At 37.1% G+C, this 21330-nt stretch overlaps 2 protein-coding genes across 6 annotated transcripts in view; both read right to left on the bottom strand.

The window, feature by feature from the left end:
* Window positions 1-7299, bottom strand: part of fam13b (family with sequence similarity 13 member B) — a 78773-nt gene extending 71474 nt beyond the window's left edge. For 4 of the 5 annotated variants that reach the window (XM_056382275.1, XM_056382279.1, XM_056382278.1 and 1 more), the window contains exon 1: window positions 7027-7299. The gene's annotated coding sequence lies outside the window, so the exon portion shown is untranslated. The remainder of the gene's footprint in view (window positions 1-7026) is intronic. The other variant, XM_056382277.1, reaches the window with a different exon arrangement.
* Window positions 7300-8394: 1095 nt separating this feature from the next.
* Window positions 8395-18092, bottom strand: cxcl14 (chemokine (C-X-C motif) ligand 14). Its single transcript, XM_056382306.1, has 4 exons — window positions 17728-18092; window positions 15760-15865; window positions 11197-11310; window positions 8395-10563 (listed from the first exon to the last, which is right to left on the bottom strand). The coding sequence occupies exons 1-4, from the start codon at window positions 17789-17791 to the stop codon at window positions 10548-10550; spliced, it is 300 nt and encodes a 99-aa protein (XP_056238281.1). The 5' UTR covers window positions 17792-18092; the 3' UTR covers window positions 8395-10547.
* Between the last annotated feature and the right edge of the window lie 3238 nt (window positions 18093-21330).

Here is a 21330-nt window from a genome sequence, read left to right as displayed (position 1 = left end):
GAGGATTTGCTGCTCAATTGCTCTGTGGCCAAGAGTCAAATGCGTCTTTACCACATGCACCTTAAACTGTAGAAGCTTTAGAAAACATCAGTCAGCATCATGTGAGGAACACGCACCATGTTTAACATTCCCTTGTGAGATTTCCTTTTATCTTTAACCATTCCTCCACTGGGGACAAATGCAGCAAAATATGCCAATAAAGTCCATGTTTAACGCAGCCACCAAACTGAACCAATTTTCTAGTGTTTGTCGATTTGTGCCAGTAAAAATCACAGCGGAAAAAATAAAAATAATCATCAATCTCACAGAAAATTTACAATTTGCCATTTTTTCACCAAAGTGCCGCCTGACAGATAACAATATTCCTAATTCATCTGGAGTGGTCATGACTCATGAATTTTATTTATTTTTACATGGTTTCTTTTTAACTGAAAGACCTACGTGACAACATTGAAATCCAATACTTTTATATATAATTGAACACTGACTAAAGATTAGGGCTGAGCATTTATCCGATATTGACACAATATATCCAATATCGTTTGTGAACTTTGAAAGGAATTATATTGTGATAATATGATAATATATCAATATCAGAAAAATGTCCCCCAACCATGTCACCAATCCTACTAAAGACACAACTGCACTGAGTGCTACAGCTTTAACTAACAATTCATTTCATTATCAATTCATCTAGTTTTTTTTGATTATCCGCTCAATCTATATAAAAAATGTAATCTATAGTTTCTCTTAGCTTACTGTGATGTCTTCAATGTGCTTGTTTTGTCCAGATATTCAATTTATTGTAATATATGACAAAGAAAAGTAGCAAGTTCTCCCATTCCAGAGGCTGATATCTAAGGATATTTGAATTTTAGCTTGAAATTAATCAATTATTAAAATAGTTGCAGATTCATTGATTAATCAATTAATTGTTGCAGCTAGCTGGCCAGTACTCATCCTGCTCTGCCAGAAAGCTCATTATGGGGATTCCTAAATTCACAATTAAGAAAATAACAAGAATTTTGATATGAGATGAAAGTGCAAATAAAACTGTGATTTAATCAAACCTATGTATGCTGTAATATATACCTTAGAACATTTGTCCCAAATGTGTCAATATGAAATGAAATTAAAATGCCCTGGTATCATATTAAAATTCAGTTCTACACAAAAGCCAGAGATGACCTATTGAGCATGGCTCCAGAAAGGCACTACTTTATTGTAATTCATCTAGGTAAGCAATGACTCGCTGTCTAACTTGACCTTAATGGCTCCAGAGTAGTGTTGGCTGGTTTTGATCACTGGGTCTGCTGCCAGAAAACAGACTTTATTACTTCACTTTCCAATCCAAAAAGCACTGCTGCCAAGCTCAAGCCAGGAAAGCTGAACCCAGAGGTCAAGGTCAAATTAATCTATTAGCCGGAGTACCTGCAAAACATTGGTCTACCTCACATCAGGTAAGCAGGAATCCGTGTGTTTTGAGACAGTGATATCCACCTGACCAATAGACTGACTGACCTGAATCTGGCCTCTGAAAACTAGAAAACAGAATTTAAACTTGGCTGTATCAAGATTTTTTTTTTGATTGATCGCGCAAAATTTTTAGATTTTTAAATGTAGATTTGGCCAAACACTCAAAAACAACTGACAATTCTGATAACAAATTGCTTTTAAAAAATCACAAAGTATACATAGAAAACATGTATTTTGTTACAGGTTCTCAAATTCCATAATTTGTTTTTTTTTCTTCCATGTATCAATGTAATCTGATCACACCTAAGTTTCAATATATCTTCAAACAGAAAACCACAGACTTAATGTCATGCAGAGGTTCTCTGACTAGTGTGGAAATGGTGCCAGAGGTTACAGATACAGGTTGACAGTTTGTCATCCTGTATTTACAGTCATGCAACTTTCATCATTGTGCAATCGCTCTAGTGGCTTGACACTTTAAGCAGATGCTGTACAGTTAGAGCTCTGGGTTTAAACCTACTGAAAACATGTTGTCACCCCCTGATTACTTCATCCCAACCAGCTGCTCAGTACAGGATTTCTCCATCTGCCTTTTTGTATAATCAAGATGTGGTCTTCTACTTCTTTAGTCTTTGTTTGGTACGGTATAGTACAAAAAATGTAAAATGATACAGCAACATATAGGCATAGTGAAGATGACACGATTCTATTTGGTATCTATAACCAAATACCTGGCCAATAACTAGAGACATGGGGCATGACGTCAACATCCTTGCCCAGAATCTTGTTTATTTACTAAAACACACCACATATAAAGGATGTAATTAATTCAAATAAGTATATGTAAATATATCAATTTGGAGTGAAGTACTGACATAACTTTCAATCGATCCATATATACATGTATATTGCACTAGATATATATGTAATGTGATATAGTAGAAATTCAATGGAAAAATTGTTTATAGATTTTTTTTTAAATTATTAAATACCTGACAAAGCAAGGAATTTCTTTAAATTGATGCCAAATCCTGTAAATCCAATATCGCTTAAAAGCACTCCTGCTAACTGATTTGCAGCACTGTCTGCAATGTCCTAATATAACCAGAGATTAAAAAACAAATCTACAAATCTATCTCCTATCCCATTTAACTTCTTTAATAGCTGACAAATCTCTAAAAACCCCACAGTGTATATCATCATATTGCCTTACCCTGATCTGGATTAACCACAAAAATATCAGTCAACTAAGCAAAATGTAGGCAAAATGTAGAGCTCTCCTCACATCAAATTGCTGAATAGACAGAAATATGCATATACATTTTTTTTGTGCTTAGTAAGCACATTTTTGGTAGGCAGTATACTTTCAGTAGTGATACAGAAATTAGCGAAAAATTTCCTTTCGCCCCTTCTTTTTTATAGAGCTGAAACAACTGGTCAATTAATCAATCAACAAAAAAATTATCAATTAATCAGACAATTATCAGCAACTATTTTGATAATTGATTAATGGTTAAAGTCACGTTTTAAGCAAAAGTGCCAAACAATCCTTTGTTGCAGCTTCTCAATTGTGAGAATGTGCTGCTTGTCTTGCAAATAAGATGTATGGCAGAGATATGATTTATGAAGAATTTTTCTACATTTGTGTTACATAACTAACATAGTTAATCTATCAGTGTTCAAACTCATCTTCAACTTCAAACACCACAATATGAAGGGAAACTACCCTACTCTTTTTCTGATATTCTTGGAATAAACATAAATACACATGAATACATTTTTTTCTGTAGAAGCCTTACTTATTTCATCCTCCTAGTGGACCATCTCCATTAACACAATCTTTGGGCCAGGTCAGTGCCACACTGTGCAAAACTGCCATCAGCCCTTTTGGCTTAATGTACACTAGGAGACAATGCTCAGGGTTTCTTGGTAGATACAGAGATATCTATTGCACTGCTTTGACTACTCCTTGAAATCACTGCAGGTTATAAGTGCCATCTTTTGATTCATTGTCCTATCTTACTCAGGAAAAACAAAATAGTTAAATGACAAAAAAAAAAGCAAATGGGGAGGTAAAGGAACATATTTATCATACAGGTGTGAAGATAAGCAGACTGGGATTAGTCGCATTAAATCTGGTAAATTTCTGGCAGTGTGGGTCCAGCTTTAGAGAGATTTGGACCACATTTGGTTTAGCTTGGACTCTGTCCACAGAGTCTAAAACAACCACTCACTGACCTGGCAACAACAATCCCACACTGCAGGCAGCTGTGTGGTTATGACACTGCTGTGACTGCTGTGTGCGTGCGTATTTTCCTTCCATATAAAAACTATGGGTCGTCTTACGTACACAGTCTTATCTCACACTGCAGGAGGCTGGAGATTTGACACTGTTGGTATGTGCATACGTGAGGTCCTTCACATAAAGGGCTACAGGTTCAGCTTAGGTCCGCTTTATGAGAATGAAGGCTAAACTTGTCACTACCTATACATTATATCAATACTTTCACTGAGTTACCTCAACCTTCACAATCAAAAATGGTTTTAGATGAGTGACATTAACACAATATTTTAGCTTGGTAACAGTGTTAAACCTCCTTGGGGACCCAAACGAGGCTGTGAATCTCTAGTTGTCAAGCCAACAAGAGAATAACTAGTAAAACTAATAGTTTCGGCAGTTTTTTTTAAGCAAAAATTGCTGAATAATAGGTAAAATTATTGATTATTAAAGAAAATCATTCATCGATAATGAAAATAATTGTTCATTTCAGCTCTACAACTTGCTAAAATCATTGCAGTCTAATATCAAAGCCCTGCAATAAACCCTACCTGTATGTTCAATTTTTGTTGAAATTGTTTTAGGAAGGTGTTGATTCAACTTTATAGTCATTTTGGAAGCTGCAGATTGTGGTGGCATTGTCTACCTCTTTTATATCAATGAGGTTGGGTGAAGATTTTAGAAATATATCCCAGTAGTATGCAACACAGTTCAACAACACGACAAACTGCAGCCTCCAGGATAACCATGACTTTCAATCAGTCTGTTGTATTAGACCAAATTCATTTTAGCAAAGTGCACCAACACTGTCAACTGAGTGTAAAGTTATAACTGTATCAATCCAAAGTGTATTACAGTAGCTGACTCAGCAACTGTTTTACTAACATTTTTCCAACATCAGCACCACTGCAAAGTTGACCTTTAAGCCAGTCTGTTTACAGACATATCTGCTGTCTTTTACACAATAACCCTGTTGTTTTGCTAACAAGTTAAACTTTACTGAGCTACTCAGATAAGACCATACATCATGTGTAGTCTACAAAGTACCTGCAGATGATTAAATGTCACTCGTTGGTGTTGTTATTATTGCCAAAGTGAAGTCAGAAACCTAAATACATGAATACAAAGCAAAAGACCATTCTTGACAATTAATGGTTTAACTTTGAAACTTAAGTATATTTTCAATATATAGCAGTATTACCTTTTTGCAAAGAGTTTTCAGGCATTTTCCACCTCTAAATATACAGTGCATAAGTATATTTTTGTATTTCACAAGCAAAAAACCACACAAACGCTTCTTCAAGTCAGCATGTTGTACAGAAGTGACAGAGCCTTCTGTAGCACAGAGTAACTAAGGAGAGTTCTGTTTAGACACATTAAATAAATAACTTCCTTTATGTCCTCCTTGAACACACATCTCAGGGTTGCACTGACATAAGCTTAGATACATAATACTGGCTTTGATTTCCTATTTTTTTCCCCAGCCATTCATATAGCTTTTACTACTATTTCTTGTATATATTGTCTGTAAATATTTTTTGATTAGAGCTGCAACTAATGAAACACCTATCACACCTTCCCAGAGCCAAAAGTTATGTCCAAAACAAAAAATATGTAATATAATAATAACAGCAGGCAGCATATTTTCATATATGAGAATAATAATATTACCTAATATTTGGCATTTTTTGCTTAAAATTATGGATAAGAAAATTTGCCCATTCATTTTCTTTCAATCAAATAATAAATGTAAAATATAAAAATAATCAATTTATAATGATCAATGCTGTTTTAATTAGCAATAATAGTCAAGAAAATGTCAAATTAACAGGACAAAATTTAGAGCTGAAACTATTGGATGATGAACTGATTAGTTGATAGGCAGAACATTTTTGAAAATTGATTAATCATTGTAGTAACTTTTCAGATTTGCTGCTTATGTTTGTCATGATTCACATGTTATTCACAACATTTTTATAATATATATTTATATCATATATAACATTTTCATTGATATTTATGATATTGATTAGTGAATAGCTTTTGATTTTGGGATGTTACAGCCCTACCAATGACGCTTATTTGATATTATAGCTGAAAATTTACCTAAATGATTAATCATTGCTTATTAATGTTCTGTTATTCGACTAATCAATTAAACATTTCAGCTCTACAATGCTGAAATAGTAACTTTGAACGCATCTTAACAGAAATTTTGATAGTTATGTCACACTATATATGTGTGATTCAAGGTGTTTGCTTGTATGTGAATGTGCACAGCAATGCCCTACAATGTATATCTGTAATGCATGACGGTTCCTTCACTTATGCCTATAGCACACCATATGGACAGACCAATCCCTCCTAATTCAGGGCAACGGCCGGATACGATTATGCAGTATGGAAAGGATTTCAGAGAATCCAGAAATGAAAGTCAGCCTTCACATGCTTGAAACGACGTCGCTGAATCTATTATTACACACAAAAATCTAATAATCAGGAGTAGGGCAGCCAAAATAGTTTAATGGCTGTAATCACTGTGCCACAAAACACCAGAACATTCCAGCACAGACACTTCACTGTAACCGAGCAGAGAGCATCCGTGTAAATAACGAAGCTTTCTAACAACAGTCATGTCAGAAAACGAAACTAAAAGCTACAGCTCGAAAGAGAAGATACTCTAGATACCTGAAACACAGGATGTATATTTCTGAACGCTGTGGATAATTACCGTCAAATCCAGGTGATTCTGAATTGTCCATTGCATCTTACAGTCTAGATGCAGAAGCAATGAGATTCACAACTACTAACTAAAACAACTGTAGAATCAAATGTCTGCTAACTGAAAACAAGAGGCATTGTTCAGTTTTGCTAGAGGCATCCAAAAAAAAAATAAAAAACAATTCCAAATATTTAATTATTTAGGGCAGTTTTTCTGTCTCCGAGTTAGCTTGCTGTGCCTACGAAGGAGCCACAGATGTGATGGAACTAACCGTTAGCCGTTAGCTCCCAATGAACACAAATAAAGCCACGAAGGGTTTTTTACAACCACTGTGCACTTCAATATTACCCTCTAAACAAAAAAAAACGAGCACAGCAGATAAACTCACAAAACACCTGTAAGCAAAAATATTAATTAAACAGACAACACAAAGCGTCTGGCACAGTTAGCTTAGCTGGCTAGCATTAGCTACTAAGATGCTGAGTGAACCATAAGAAGAGCTGTTAGCAGAGGAAGCTAATCAGTCGCTCCGGGGTAGCAGTTACCTTACCAGGTCAAAACAAACAGGAACGCGGAGCAAGATGCATTAATTTCTTGTTTGGGTTTTGTGGTCGACGTCTGGAGAGACGACAACTTCGACGAGATCAAAGCAGGCGGTGTAGAGATATCTTCGGTAACATTGCAAAGACACCCGAAAAATAATGTGGTTCCTGTTTTTTTTTCTTTTTGGCTCGGACTGGCTCGGATGCCCGTTTGCAGGTCGTTGCTTAGCGAGTCTCAGACATACGTACACACACACCCTCCAGGGACGAACCTGCCAAATACTGACCCCGCCTCTTTCACTCTGAACACAGCGAGAGACAGCTGCCAAATACTGACCCCGCCTTACAGACAGCAGGCAGAGACAGCAAACTTAAAACATAGCCTAACACAGATAATTGTTGATTTCTCTGATCTCTAGTAATAACTCTTAAACCAACCAAGTGTCACTGTAACAAGTTATCGAGTTTATTTGTATAGCCCACTACCTCACATTCTGTACCCACTATATCAGATTGCTTCAATTTTGACTTAATCAAGAAGATATTGTGTGATTGTTTTATATGAAGCACAATTTGACCAAAAGTAAAATATCTCTGTCAGCACGATTTTACAGGTTGGGCAGGTTTACTTGTCTCCACTCAAAGAAAAGACTTTGATTGTAATTTAGGTGAGACTGATGACAAACTATTCTTCACAGGTAGAATTTTACCTTTAAATATTACATAGATTTACTAATAGAAGCATTACTTATATGTATACTATGTATTATACATTACATAATGTATATTTGTACGTGGTACACAAGCATTAGAGGCCCCATTAGCAGTAAAATCCTGACAGGACCCTTGTGGACATGCATTAAATTTACTACTATCAGTTACTTTTATGTCAGTCTTTAATAAACTTTTTCAGGGTTGTGTTTACTTATACTGAGATCAATAATGTTTAGTTTTTTTGTGTATGTGTGTGGGACCGTACATTTAGATCTTCATATAACTTTTAATATAATTTGCACAACCAATATCAAATGAACTATTTTGTAATTCTGATTTAATAACTGAAAGCAAAATAAATACTCATAACCATACTAATAAAAATTACATGGGTTGTATTAACAGGGACTTCTTTTTATCTATATTACCTCAATATATGTGTGAATCAAAGTGTTTTTATGTCCATTATATTGTCACCTGCAGTTAGCCTGATAAAAGTCAGCTGGTAGATTCCGCCACCTTGTGGTCTGCTTCCCTCACAGCACTTTAGTTTGAGGGTGCTCTCTTTGTCTTCCTTCCCCTTTACACATCAGCTACAACACTGTTTTCTCTTTGTTTCAGGTTTGATTACAATAGTTAATTCAATGAATCAAATGCAGATATGAGCTGCTCTATAGACATTTATTGCTGTGTTTATTGTTTTATACTCAATTGAACGTCTAACTGTGTGTTTGGTGGGCCAGTCCAAACACTCACACTCCACATATCTGTTACCAAACCAAGATTTAAATAAACAAAAGCAAAAACAACTACAATGCAGTAACACAATATACATGACACTATAAAGTCTTAAGGTGAATTCGTTCTCACTAACATATAGGCTATACTGGTCCATTTACAAAATGTTTCTTTATATATATTTATATATAAGATATAAAACAAGAGTAATGCACATTCTTCAAAAGGTAAAGAAAATGTGTTGTTTTTGTATATATGCAGATATATTTGTGTGTGAATTCTGTTTGGTGGCAACAAAACAACACCCAACAGCCATTATTACAAAGTGTATCTACAGCATACAAAATAATAACACAATTGACAGTATTGTTCAGGAGATCTACAGGAGGAGAGATCATAAAAGAGCAGAGTATCAAAACCCATGCGGGGCTGTAGAAGACAGCAATATGATCATTAGCAGTACAAATGAATAGCCTGTAATATATCTAAATATATGCTGTATTGTAATTAATGAGTGTTGTTTTATATGTGAACAGTGAGTATGATTTGAGTTTTCAGCCAAATCCTTTTTCAGAGCTAAAAGAAGTAAAACATTTGAACCTTGTGCACTGGTCTAGTGCTTATTTTCATTACATCACACAGTCTGGAGCCTGTTTTAAAGGATAAGTTTGATAATATTCTGTATTTTTCTTATTGTCAACAAATCCCATGAACAAAACAAAACCAAAAATGAATCCTACCAGCAAGTGTTGTCTGTGTATCCAAAGCATGATATAGTTTCCTTCTGTGTCATAAACATCCATTGTTCCTTATTACCATAAAAATATGCACTGCAGTTTATTTTCAGTCATCATTGTAAACATTGAAAATGGTCCCCAACAAATGCAGACTTTACTCCTGGTTGTTATTGTTATGTTGGCTAATAACTACAGTGCCCACCTGTTTTAGGAAGTTATTTAACCTTTTTTAAATATAAACATTTTTAAGATTAAAGATTAAGTCTTCTGTAGGAATGAATGGGATATTTTCATGGAATATTGGTTTACATTAACAAAAATACAATATCACCAGCGTTATACTTTAAGGATGCTATCATAGCTCAATACAGTGCAGATGCAGGCAGTTTGTATTGCTTCATTGCACGTTTGTTTCCACAGGTGGAACTAAAAAAGTCTTTCAAACAGTCAAAATATATCTTCTTTTGATAATGTAAACTGCAGACAGTCTTGCTTTTTTAGTGTTTTTAATAATGACTCCAATCCACAGACTGTAATTTATGTAGCAATGGCACATATGAACTATTTGTATTCTTTAATATCTACTGAAACTACACCCTGCAGGTTTAGTGAGATAGTATTTTACAAAATGTGTGCTGCAGAGTGGTGTGTTTGTTTGACACATACAACTAGCATGGACCTGATAAACACACACACACAGTGGGAGATCTCCTCTATCTGACTGAACAATAGAAACGTAGGTATCATATGTGACCACTGCCTCTCCTCTACACATACAGAGAATCGGATTCATTGAGAATCGTTATCTCTGCATTTCTACTATAACCTCTTAAACACAGGTAACCAGATCCTAAAGGTTGGCATTGTACAAATATTATACCTGTCATGTTGAATACAGAGTAGCGAAAATCTTAACAATAGAAACACCTACACTGTATCTGTCAAAGGAAGGTTTGCTCGGTTCTTACGAACGACACATTCTTCATTTTGATAGAAGCCTAAAACCCAAAGCAAAAGAGAAGTCCCTTTAAATCATATCTGAACAAACCTACAACTGTTTGAACACAGACGGTGGTGTCTTGTCCACTATTTGACAAGCATAACTACAGTTGTAAAGACTGGAGTGGTGAGTGACTGTAACTACATTGATGGCCGACTAAAATGAGCCCACCAGCTTATATACGAACTAAAGATATCTCTTAATGCGGTTGACAGATCTCAGACAGAAGAGGGAGAAGTACAGTTTGATTGTAGGTTACATCTTGCACTTCATAAAAAGAGTCCTGGTGGTGGTGTTTTTTTTGTCTCACTTGATCCACGTGTGCTGGGTAGCCGATGTCTTAAGCTTCATACACCCTGGGGAAAAAACAAAAATAGAGTTAATTTTGCAAATAACTGTCCAGTTCTCTCTCAAAGATTCTCTTCTTTGGCTGCCTGCACATTGGATTTTTCTGCCAGGGTCATCTACCGCCTGCATCAGATGTTTTCCTCTAGTCTCTGGACAAACATAGATCAAATGTTTCTTGTATTGAATGCACTGGCCTTGTGGATGTAAGTGGAAGGTCGCAGATTTAATCACTGAAATCCAGTTCCTGTAGAAATGTGCCTGTGTACTTAGCAAAATACTGCCTCACTACCTCTCCACTGCATTTTCATATATGTATTAATATGTATAAAAATACTTAAACATCAATGATGTTCACTCACTCTTTTGTCCTTAGCTACCAACAAATTTGTAAATAAATATTATCCCACCTTGTCAGGCATGGGATTGAAACAAAAAGAAAACTGTAACTGTTAGAAGTCCAAAAAGTAAAACTTAAAATGTAATTATTATTAACATTTAATAGATTTAATAGAAGCGACAGAACCCAAACCAAGTACGTTATAACCACATGGTCAGTGTTCTAAACCCAGAGGCCACACTAAGCCCCATTAAATGTGCTTTTAAACTAACCTATTATCAGACTTTGCGCCTAAGATTATTACCTGTGCTTGTCCTTCCAGATGCGGAACCATTTGACCAGATTCTTGGTTTTCTGAAGTTTGGGATGAAGACAGTACTCCTGCCCTTTGAACCGAGCGACGTTCTCCATTGTCACGCTGAGGAGGGGAGCAGAGAAGAAACAACAAAAGGAGTTATTATTGAACCCAAAAAGTCTAATGTTATTACCAAAATATTTTCGCCTTCACCACCCTGATGAAGGCGTGGTAGCCGAAAACGTTTGGTGAATAAAGTATGGTGTGCTGGAAAAGAGCTGTATGACATGTGCATTCCTAAAGTAAGAAATTAACAAAGTATTTGATGGAATAATTCAAACAAACACAAAACTTTTGTCAATTTGCACCTCATTTTAAACCCCTAGTGCAATCACATGGCTATAAAATAGTTTGATTAGGCTGCACAATATATTTGGACACTAAGATGTCAACTTCAATAGTTTGAGAGAGAGAGAGCCCACTTGTACTATGTTTTTTAAAATGAACTTTGGTGGAGCTGTATAGAGTAGAAATGTCGATTTGAACTATTTTAAACCATCTGAAAGCTAGTATGAATCCTCTGAATAGAAACTGGTCAAGTTGTAGCGTGGTTGACATGTTTTTGCCTCAAACTTCAGCTGCTATTCTTTGCCTCCCTCAATAACATTTCCACAGTTAAATGCCCTCACAATTCAAAAGATCAGCTTGCACTCGGAGGCCAGTTTCTTGGCAATGAAGCAATATTATGGAGGTGCCACTTAGAGATGTGACATCTAAGCTCATTGAATCAGTTGGTCCGTCTGTAACACTCTGCTTAAGGCAACGGCAGAGACAGTCTGCCTGCATGTGGCATATTCAGGCCAAACAAGAGAAATGTGGGAAAAAACACCCACCATGCCATGGGGCCTTTCCATCCAGTGACACACTTAAAGACTCACTAAACCATGAATGTTCAATGAGCTGACTGCAAGAGAAAAGACTTGACTCTCGATAAAAATGTTGCATTCAGTAATTATAAGAATTAGATTAAAGTGTTTTGCATCTATTTTACTGCCCATTCATTTGTCACTTTGTTTGGCTATTGAGGTTTAGTTGGGCAGCTTTAAATGCTTTGTTATGGAAGAACTGAGCTTTGAGTCTGTGTTCGATAGAGAGAACATGAAAATGCTTTTTGTAGGCATGCATGCATACATGCCAATGGTCTCATATCAGTGAGGCTGTAATAAACGCACCTTTAATGTTCAAGCATGGCTGCTTAGCAGGGGTTAAATTTTACCTCATTACTGTGTTAATCTGAGCTTTAGTTCATCCTCATTATCATTCACCTGGGCAGCTGAAGTGCAGCCACTGGCTCTAAAAGCTCATATCGGCACCATTTTTCATGAGCTCAGAGAGAGAAGAGTCACTATGAGAGAGCTAAAGGAAGAACATGAGAGCAAATGGAGAAAAGAAAAAGGAAAGGAGTGATTGTGATTGTGGTCATCAGAATTTCCACTTTTTGCTACTCCACTACATTTAAAGGGGAAATATTGTACCTTAATCTTCACAACATTTATTTGATTGCTGCAGCTACTAGTTGTTTTACATATTTAAATTTAACATACAAAAATGTGATTAGTTTATTAGACATCCCAAAAATATATAAAGTAGCTAAAATGATCTCTACCAGCTGCAACATGAACATGATTCTTCCATGTTAACGAAGCAGTAATATGATAGTGGCACTCTATAATGAGGGATTCTGCATAATCAATAGTAATCATAATCAGTTTTAAAGTACAACATAAAGTACATTTCACTGGTAAAACTTGTGTTTGGTGTTTTTATAGTGTGGTACTACTGCTTTTACTTAAGTAAAGGATCGGAATGTGTCCTGAACAGACAAAGGCATAACACAGGGTAGAAGAAGAGAGGTAGCGAGGAAAAGCCAGAAATGAAGTGATAGAGACAAACAAAGAGCACCAATGAGAAACATAATGAGTGATAAGACTAAAAATAATATGAAAGAAAGTTGTAAAAAGACTGAATTTAAAAGCACAACATAGAGGAAATGGAGAGGAAAATGAAATGAGGAAAAAGCAGGAACAAGCAGGGGCTCTCAGCTTGTGTGTGTTTGTGGTTAGGAGTGGTCGCCCAGAATGCCAAACTGACCGTCGTAAGCCAAATGGCCACAACAAAGGCCAGAGGGGGGACTCTCTCAGTCATTTCTCTCCTGCTCCCTTTCTTTCTGTGGCTTTCCGGAGCCCGCTGAGGCTCATTTTTCACTGGGCAGCAGCGGCTGGTGGCCCCCATCTCATGCTAATAGAGCAAGAGCAGCCTTAAATAATAGTTACGTGGCGGGTAATACACACCACAGACCTGTGGGTCGACAAAGACTAAATCAAATGTAGTACTTCTCAGATTTTTTTTTTTTCCTTTGGCAGGCACACACACACACACACACGCGCACACACACATACGCACACACACACACACGCACACACACACACACACACACACACACACACACAAAACACACATTGTTATTGTTTTGATATCTCATACCATACTTTTAAATACAGACTTTTTAGATGGCATATGTGAATATTAGGGCTGCAACTAATGATGTACATTTCATTATCTTTTCATGTGCCGATTATTCATCGTCAGACCCCAAGGTGATGTTTTCAATTTTCTATTTTTTTCCGACCGATAATCCAATATCTAAATATATATAATTTACAATGGCATCAAATAGACAAAAGACCTAAATTCTCACATTAACTGGAACCAACAAACAATTAAAGATCCCATGTTGTATAAAGTCAGATTTTCATGTCTTTTTTGATTATAAAGCAGGTCTAGGTTCTATATTAATACTGTGAAAGTATCAAAAATGCTCGGTCCACAGAGAAATGCACAGAGACTCAGAAACCGAGCCTTAAAAACCAGTCACCGCTCTCAGCCATTTGTCAAATCCAGCCCACCCGGACCCACCATCCAACCTTGCAGGATTTGGTGTCTCTGTGTATATACCTGAAATCTGCTTTATCTTTATTCAATCACTCAGGAAACAGTCAGCCAATCAGAAGAGAGGAGATGTACAACTACACTGAGATGGTTTTTTGAGATAGTTGTTGGAGATTATCTTCATTCAAACTTTATTGTAGATTAATCAACTAATGGTTCCAGCATTAAACAATACAGAAATGAATGGGATCCATGTTATCTGATTCATCTCAGTTCCATTTGGATCACTGTGATTGTGTGATAATCTGTACTCTCCACAGTTTATCATTCCCATAAAAGATGATATCTAAATGGTGTTATTGTTAAGATTTGCTCTAATATCAAAACATATGTGTAATATGAAAAATCCAAATCCAATCCTTCATCGTCATCATTGTCTCAATGTGATTAATAACTAATTTTAAAGAATACTTGGAATACCAGATTTATTCATGTCACATCCACAGTCTGTTTTCTTAGTTGCTTGCTGCTGTTCCCCAGATTGTGTTTCCTGTGTCATATTGTAATTTGCCAGCAGGTGGCAGCAGAGTTTGTGACTTACACACAAAACTGACTCCAGGGAGGCTGACATAACATTCCCATCTGTTGCCCCTTTGAGTGACTTTAACATGAAACTTAAAATCCACATAGAAATCACATCTCACATTTCTAGCTCTGGGTGAGACTTGATCCCCAACGCTTGAACTCATGCATAAAATATACAGTACATAATGTATACATGATGAGTATGTTTATTTTATTAGGATTGGAATGTCAGTATGAGCGCCACAGGTTATTTCAAGTCTGTTTGGATCTCTTCAGTAGAAGAGGCCTAGTTATTATTAGAGAGTTTCATGCTGCACTAAACGATAGCTCAAATTGAACATAATAGCTGTCTGTCTGCACCGGCTGTGACTTGATGGGTCACAGGTCAGATGGCAAAGAGAAAGAGTGAGCGGAAAGATCAAATAGACAGTCTGTCTATAAATCTGTAAATGCTTTAATTTATTGTCAAAAGTGTGGAAATACAAAATGTCTCATCAGATTGTCATGGAGGAAGTACTTGAAAGTTCTGGAAAATTCTGGAAAGCTGTGTTTTTTTCCTCCCAACCTTTCCAATTAATAAATCATCTTTACCTCCTGGCTATGGGCTGTACTCACACACTGTGAACCCTCCTAAGTGCTTTAGGCACAGCTGACAGGATGTTTTGATAATCCCTGTAAAGCTGCCAAATATTTTTATGGTATTTTGGAGTACAGTCATGGCACAGTTACAACTGTATATCTGGGTGTCAAGCTGGTACAAATACATCTTACTTGTTGTGCACACACAGAGATGGAAAGGGGGAAGAAATGAAAGACAAGAAGAGGAGGAAGAAGAAAAGCAGCAAAAGTGGATAAAAGCTACGGGAGAGACAAAACGGGTCAGAAAATGGAGTAAGAGAAGAATACAAAGGATGAGGGGGATAAGATGGAAAGAGGGAGAAAACACTGGCTGAAGAGAGAGATACAGGAAAGAGATCTAGCACTGGAGAAAAAGAATGATAGATGAAGAGAAAGAAAAGAGAAAAAAGCCTCACTCACAATATCATCTTCTCTTGGCAGTACGGGTGTTTGGGTTTGATCTCCAGCTTCTGTACATCCTTGTATCTGATCTTTGGTCCTTTTCTGGTGCACCTGCACTTATAGGCTGTTGAGAAATCAAACACATGGGTGTGATCAAATTGTCATTAGTCCTTGTATTTTCTCGTAACAGTAACACAATCTACGTGTAGGTTTGGAGATTTAAAAGGTACAATGATATAATTAAACTGCCCATCTGGAAACTGGACAGATTATTTAAGTTCGTCTTCCAACGAGCTGATAGAAAAGTTAATTCTTTGTGATTTACCAGCAAATTGGCTCTCAATCAACATGAAATCCCCAGTTTATCTTTAAATTACACACTGATGAGGAGGATTTAGTGCCAGTACTTAAGTCCACTGCTAAAGCTTGACATATCTAACAAACAGTGTTACTTCGGTTGAACCCCTTGATTCATGCACTTGTACGATGCAGTTCATGTTTTATATATAAACACATATTAACATCTTTAAAAGAGTGATAAAAACTAAAAAGGAGCATTGAGTAGTTATAAAATTAAAACTTCTGGGTTGATTTTAAAAAATGTAATTTCTCCCAAACATAAAAGCATTTGGTTCTTCTAAAGTTATTGTCCTGCACATTCACAAAATGAACTGATCCAATGCAGCTCTGATGATTTATGAATACAAATCAAAGGGGTCAAAATTATGCAGGAAGAACCTGCGGCTTTAATTGTCCTGGAGAGTCATGAAAACTCATGTTTTATGCACTTACTACTTTCATGTAACTGTGACTTTGCTGTTTAAAATTTTTTAGTATTAGAAATGCAGGGACATAAGCAAGCAAGTGTTCAACTGAGGTCACATTCAGTCTCCCTTCTTCACATTTACATTTACTCACTTCAATAGAACACCGTCTCCCGGTTTAGTTTCCTAGCCGTTTTTTATTTTATGCTGCTGAGGAAATGAGTTTTGCTGGGTTGTATATTTGTGATGGGAGGTGATGACCTGGATAGTCCCAAGGTTTCCTTCATCCATCACCCGCTATCTGTCCTGACCACCTGCCTCTAAATCTGTCACAAGCCCCACAGTGGTGCCAGCACTCAGCACAAACACACTGGACAACAAAGGCCGATAAAACCGAGGAAACACAGAGGTTAGTATATCCATGTATATTATCAGGACTGCATGATGGGGAAAAACAGCATCAACACTTCACACAGGTAGATACAAGGAGATGCTGAGATGAGGCTCTACCTTCTAAATTAAAGTATTGTTTCTGCCATCTATGAGATGGTACTAGTCAATAATTAAACCAATAAATGATTGAACATATGGTGAAAAAGCCAACTTTCTAATGAATCTGTCAACAACATTCACTCAATGTAAGTACCAGTGAATTTAGTGCAGTCCGAGAGTGGAGTTCAGGGTGCAAAAAAGCTTGTGAATGCCAATTTAAGATTCATGATGAGATCAGATTTTCACATCATAGTTGTATTCATCAATACAATCTGTCTTAAGAAGTTATCAGTGTATATAGATACAATGAGGTTATGAACAAACTGCTGAATTTAGTGTTTTGTGGTCAGATTAAAAGTAAAATACACTGAGCTGGTGGCATATTGATGATGTCAACATGAAGTCGTTTTGTGAGAATCAACATGCGAGCAAATGCACCACTAAATCACTCAAGCTAAGTTGTTGTTTTTAAAGCTGTGCTGGAAATCTGGGGATCTTGATTCAAACAAATGTTAGTTTGGAAGAGTGAGTTTGCACTTAATTCTCCATTCTCTTCTTGCACACATAACAAACCAAATGAGGCGTCAGAAACATGAATCTCTCCACCTATTGTTTGTTATTCATCTAGCCTACATCTTCTCCAAATAGCTTCCATAGCTTCCGCGCGAAACAGCCAATTAAATGATCAATTCAAACTATAGATTAACAAATAAAAAGTATTTTATTTTACCTTCTGCGCTCAAGAAGTACAAGGCCACCACTAACAAAAGTAGCACCGCTGTGCACCGATGCATGTCTTCACAAATCAAAAAAAAAGATGAAATGGATTTCTTTTCAATCAGGCTCCTCAAAAACCCAGCTCTCCAAACGGTCTCTACGACTAAACGCAACAAAATATCAACAAAAAAGTTTTTCGAATTGCAAATAATATCCACTTGCAGTGAGTGTTGGATGGCAGAACTGAAGGAGCGCTGAGGGGTTTCTGCTTTTTGGAGTCCCTTTGGAGCGCTGATTGTGCAACTCCGTCTGTGCGTCCTGAGCGCTTGGATGAATCTCCAATCACTTGCGTCTCTCTCTCTCTCTCTCTCTCTCTCTCTCTCTCTCTCGCTCTCGCTCGCTGTGGAGAGGCTGGCAGCAGCTCTTTTAAAAAGCAGCCCGCTGTCCCCCTCTCATTAATATGCACGGCCAGACAGCGAATCAAACACTTGTGGCCTGCGAAAGTGGAGAACGTGGAAAGGGAGGGAGTGAAGGAAAAACACAAAATCCACATATTGTCCTCTAAAATGAGGGTGGGATGACGTCTGCTTTGACTGCGGTGACTACTTTCTGTGAGGCTACTGACCTGATCATAACCGACAGAAAACTTCGGGGGTGTAGATGAACGTCAGAGGAAAGGCCACATTGCACTAATCTGAACGTTAAAATGACAGAAATGTAACTATTAGATTCATAGTGCAGTTTCAAGTCGACATGCTTACTTACGGAAAAGTGAAAAGCAGATGAAAAGTTTTCAGCCCACGTTTTCCCTCTGGCTTACAGGACAGTTAAAATGCTTGCTGTTGATAAATGAGAAAATACATTACATAACACATTATAGGGCAGTAAAGGAGAGTTAGCAGTCTACAAAAAAAGTTAAAGAAAGAAGGCTATAAAGTTTGGGGTGGGGGGTGAGGTTGGGGGTTATTTCATGTCCATTTGTAATTGTACACAACTGTACACAGTCATGTGGAAAAAAACGTATTTTCCTCCTCAAAATGAGCTATTGTCTTTTTAATAGGCAAACGTTAGCATTAGCATGCCTGATAAGCGCAGAAAAACAACATCATACATGTGTTAGATTTACTTGTGGCAGTAAACACAACACAGGAGGGCCATTGTTTTGTGTTCAGAGCTTACCAAGATATTTAAGGCTCACAAACACTAACATTAACTGCATGGTTAGGCTGTAAGTGGATACCATGACCATGGAAAAACTTGTGTCTGATTGGCTGGAAGTTGTTTGTTAAAGTCACATTAGAGGACACCAAAAAGACAAAAACAAGATCAAAGGTTCAGCTCCATTTGTTGTATGAAGACTGTGAGATGCAATTGAGAGCACATTTAGTTCCCAGTGGGATGAACTCATGTGCTCAAACCTCAAACATTATTCAGGCCAACAGTGTAACTGTTGCTCTGAATCAGTGTGCAGATGTCCTCAAAGTTAAGTCATTCTCACCTTGCCATGGGTTAAACTGTAATCTTTAATGTGAACACTGTTTTTTTTTTTGTCTGTGGTACACGGAAATGGCAATAATGGAGAAAATAATGGACCTCGTTCGTTTTTTGCTTGGCCCTGGTCGCTAGTCTTTCACTTCTAGGACACACTGTTTCCATACAAACTTCACTTGCACTAACTGATTTTCTTCGACCACTAGGGGGCAGTGGAAACAAGATGTGAACACAATTTTAGTGTGATATGGTGAACATTTTAGCAAACAGTTCCTTATTCGCATATCCAGAAATTACATAGCGACAATTACCAATCATTTGGGGTTGTGTTTCTGGCTGCCTCTTGACTGTAAGCACAATATTCATTCTCTTCTAGGACCTTGTTAGCTGCTAAATACTCCACTATGTTCAGTAACTATAGTCTTAGACTGCATGTGTCTGCTGTTCGGTGCATAGCAGGTAGTACACAGTGTGTTTTTTAGCTGAAAACCGTAAAGTTTTGGATCGGGCAGCTAAACAATGAGCTGAAAGGTGCTTTAAAGCTCCACAAAGCCAAAGGGAGCTGCAGATTTGGGTGATTATTCTCTATAGGTTCAACACTATGAGTGCCCCATTCACACGATCATTGTTTTCAAATTGTCAGTGACATATTATTACAAAAGTATCAATTACCGCTGCTATAAGAGAGTAAAAAAGTAAGTAGGCCTAGTAAAAGAGTTCAGTAAGTAGAGATAGACTACAAGCCTTGGCTTCCATCTAACTTCTTGACTGCTGGATATATACTCTTTTGAATGATCTATCAACTACATAAGATAAGTTTCTGTCACACTGCAACTTTGCATTTTATGTTAATTCAGTTCAGTTAACTTTACTTAAACCATGCTTTTGGTGAACTGTTTTTGTTTCATGCGCCATCTTTTTTTTCACATCAATTAATTTCAAATCATTTAAATTCAGCCGAGGCACTATTTCTGTGAACGCGGTGGTTTAAGCTCTTCTATTCTTTCCTCTGCATATGAATAAAGTGCAGCCATTGTATCTGGGGATGCCATCAGGCTGAACCTTTGGCCTGTAAGAGATAGCCCTGAGAAGAAGGTCTGACCCCTCCCACCTGGGACGCTCTGACCACAAGATTAAACAGCATTCATCACCATCCGGGATTTGTATGTGTGTGTGTGCTCTCTCACTATGTGTGTGTGTGTTTGTGTGTGTGCTCTCTCACTATGTGTGTGTGTGCTCTCTCACTATGTGTGTTGGTGTGTGCATGTTTGTGTTCACCTCCCTCATGCAATCAGCTCCTGTCATCACTCAAACCTGCGGCCATGAAATGTCTGTCTGCAGCATGAACCTGTGTGTGTGTTTGTGTGTGTGTGTGTGTATATATATATATATATATATATATATATATATATACACAATTTGTTCATGGATAGATGTCCCTATCTGTGTGTTTGTATCTACATGGTTACAACCATGTACATCAATAAAATACTACCAAATGTGTGATTTCACAGTTTACATGTATGTGCAGCCTGTGTCAGCTATGGGTCCATCTTAATGCCATTTCAGGGCAGTCTATGTAACAGACAGTGTTGAATCCTGTGGCTAATTTGAAACAGCAACAAGAGATCTGAGGTTTAGCAAATCTTGGTTTCTACCTGAACACTGCAAACCCTTAAGTCTCTTAAGAAAGAAATCTAAATCCCTTCTTTGGTCCCTGTAGTCATGAACAAGAGTTAGACACGACACAGCTATCATTTACAGCGAACTATGACAGATTATGATGTACATGACCCCTGCAGGACACTGATGCTGTGTGAATCCATCTCACGTCTTTTTGATCTCAGGTTAAAAGACAGGGTAAGTTGTCTTCTCCAGTCTTCAGCTCAAGTGATTGATAATCAGTCAGACAGCTGTTGTCTTCATCCATTAGATCATTTCAGCTTCAATGAATACCAAAGGAAAGAAATAAACAGAAGGCAGTAATAGGAGTTTAAAAAAGGTTGATTTCAGCCAAAAGGAATCTGATTTGAAATTTTATGATCACAACCCACAACCACACTGAGGACATTGAGGAAATGGGGATTATATATATGGTTGTATTTATTTATTTGTTTATTCCTAT

Source organism: Seriola aureovittata, chromosome 8 (assembly GCF_021018895.1).
Source record: "Seriola aureovittata isolate HTS-2021-v1 ecotype China chromosome 8, ASM2101889v1, whole genome shotgun sequence".
Classification (NCBI taxonomy): Eukaryota; Metazoa; Chordata; class Actinopteri; order Carangiformes; family Carangidae; genus Seriola; species Seriola aureovittata.
The sequence above is the reverse complement of the archived record's forward strand: the minus strand, read 5'-3'. Positions and strand labels throughout refer to the sequence as shown.

Excerpts from the sequence above, each read along its gene's own strand:
- cxcl14 (XM_056382306.1), bottom strand. The coding sequence starts at position 17,791 with ATGCATCGGTGCACAGCGGTGCTACTTTTGTTAGTGGTGGCCTTGTAC. Across the intron at positions 15,866-17,727 it reads GTACTTCTTGAGCGCAGAAG|CCTATAAGTGCAGGTGCACC; the intron begins GTAAAATAAAAT and ends ATTTCTCAACAG. Across the intron at positions 11,311-15,759 it reads TGCCAAGAGAAGATGATATT|CGTGACAATGGAGAACGTCG; the intron begins GTGAGTGAGGCT and ends TCCCCTCCTCAG.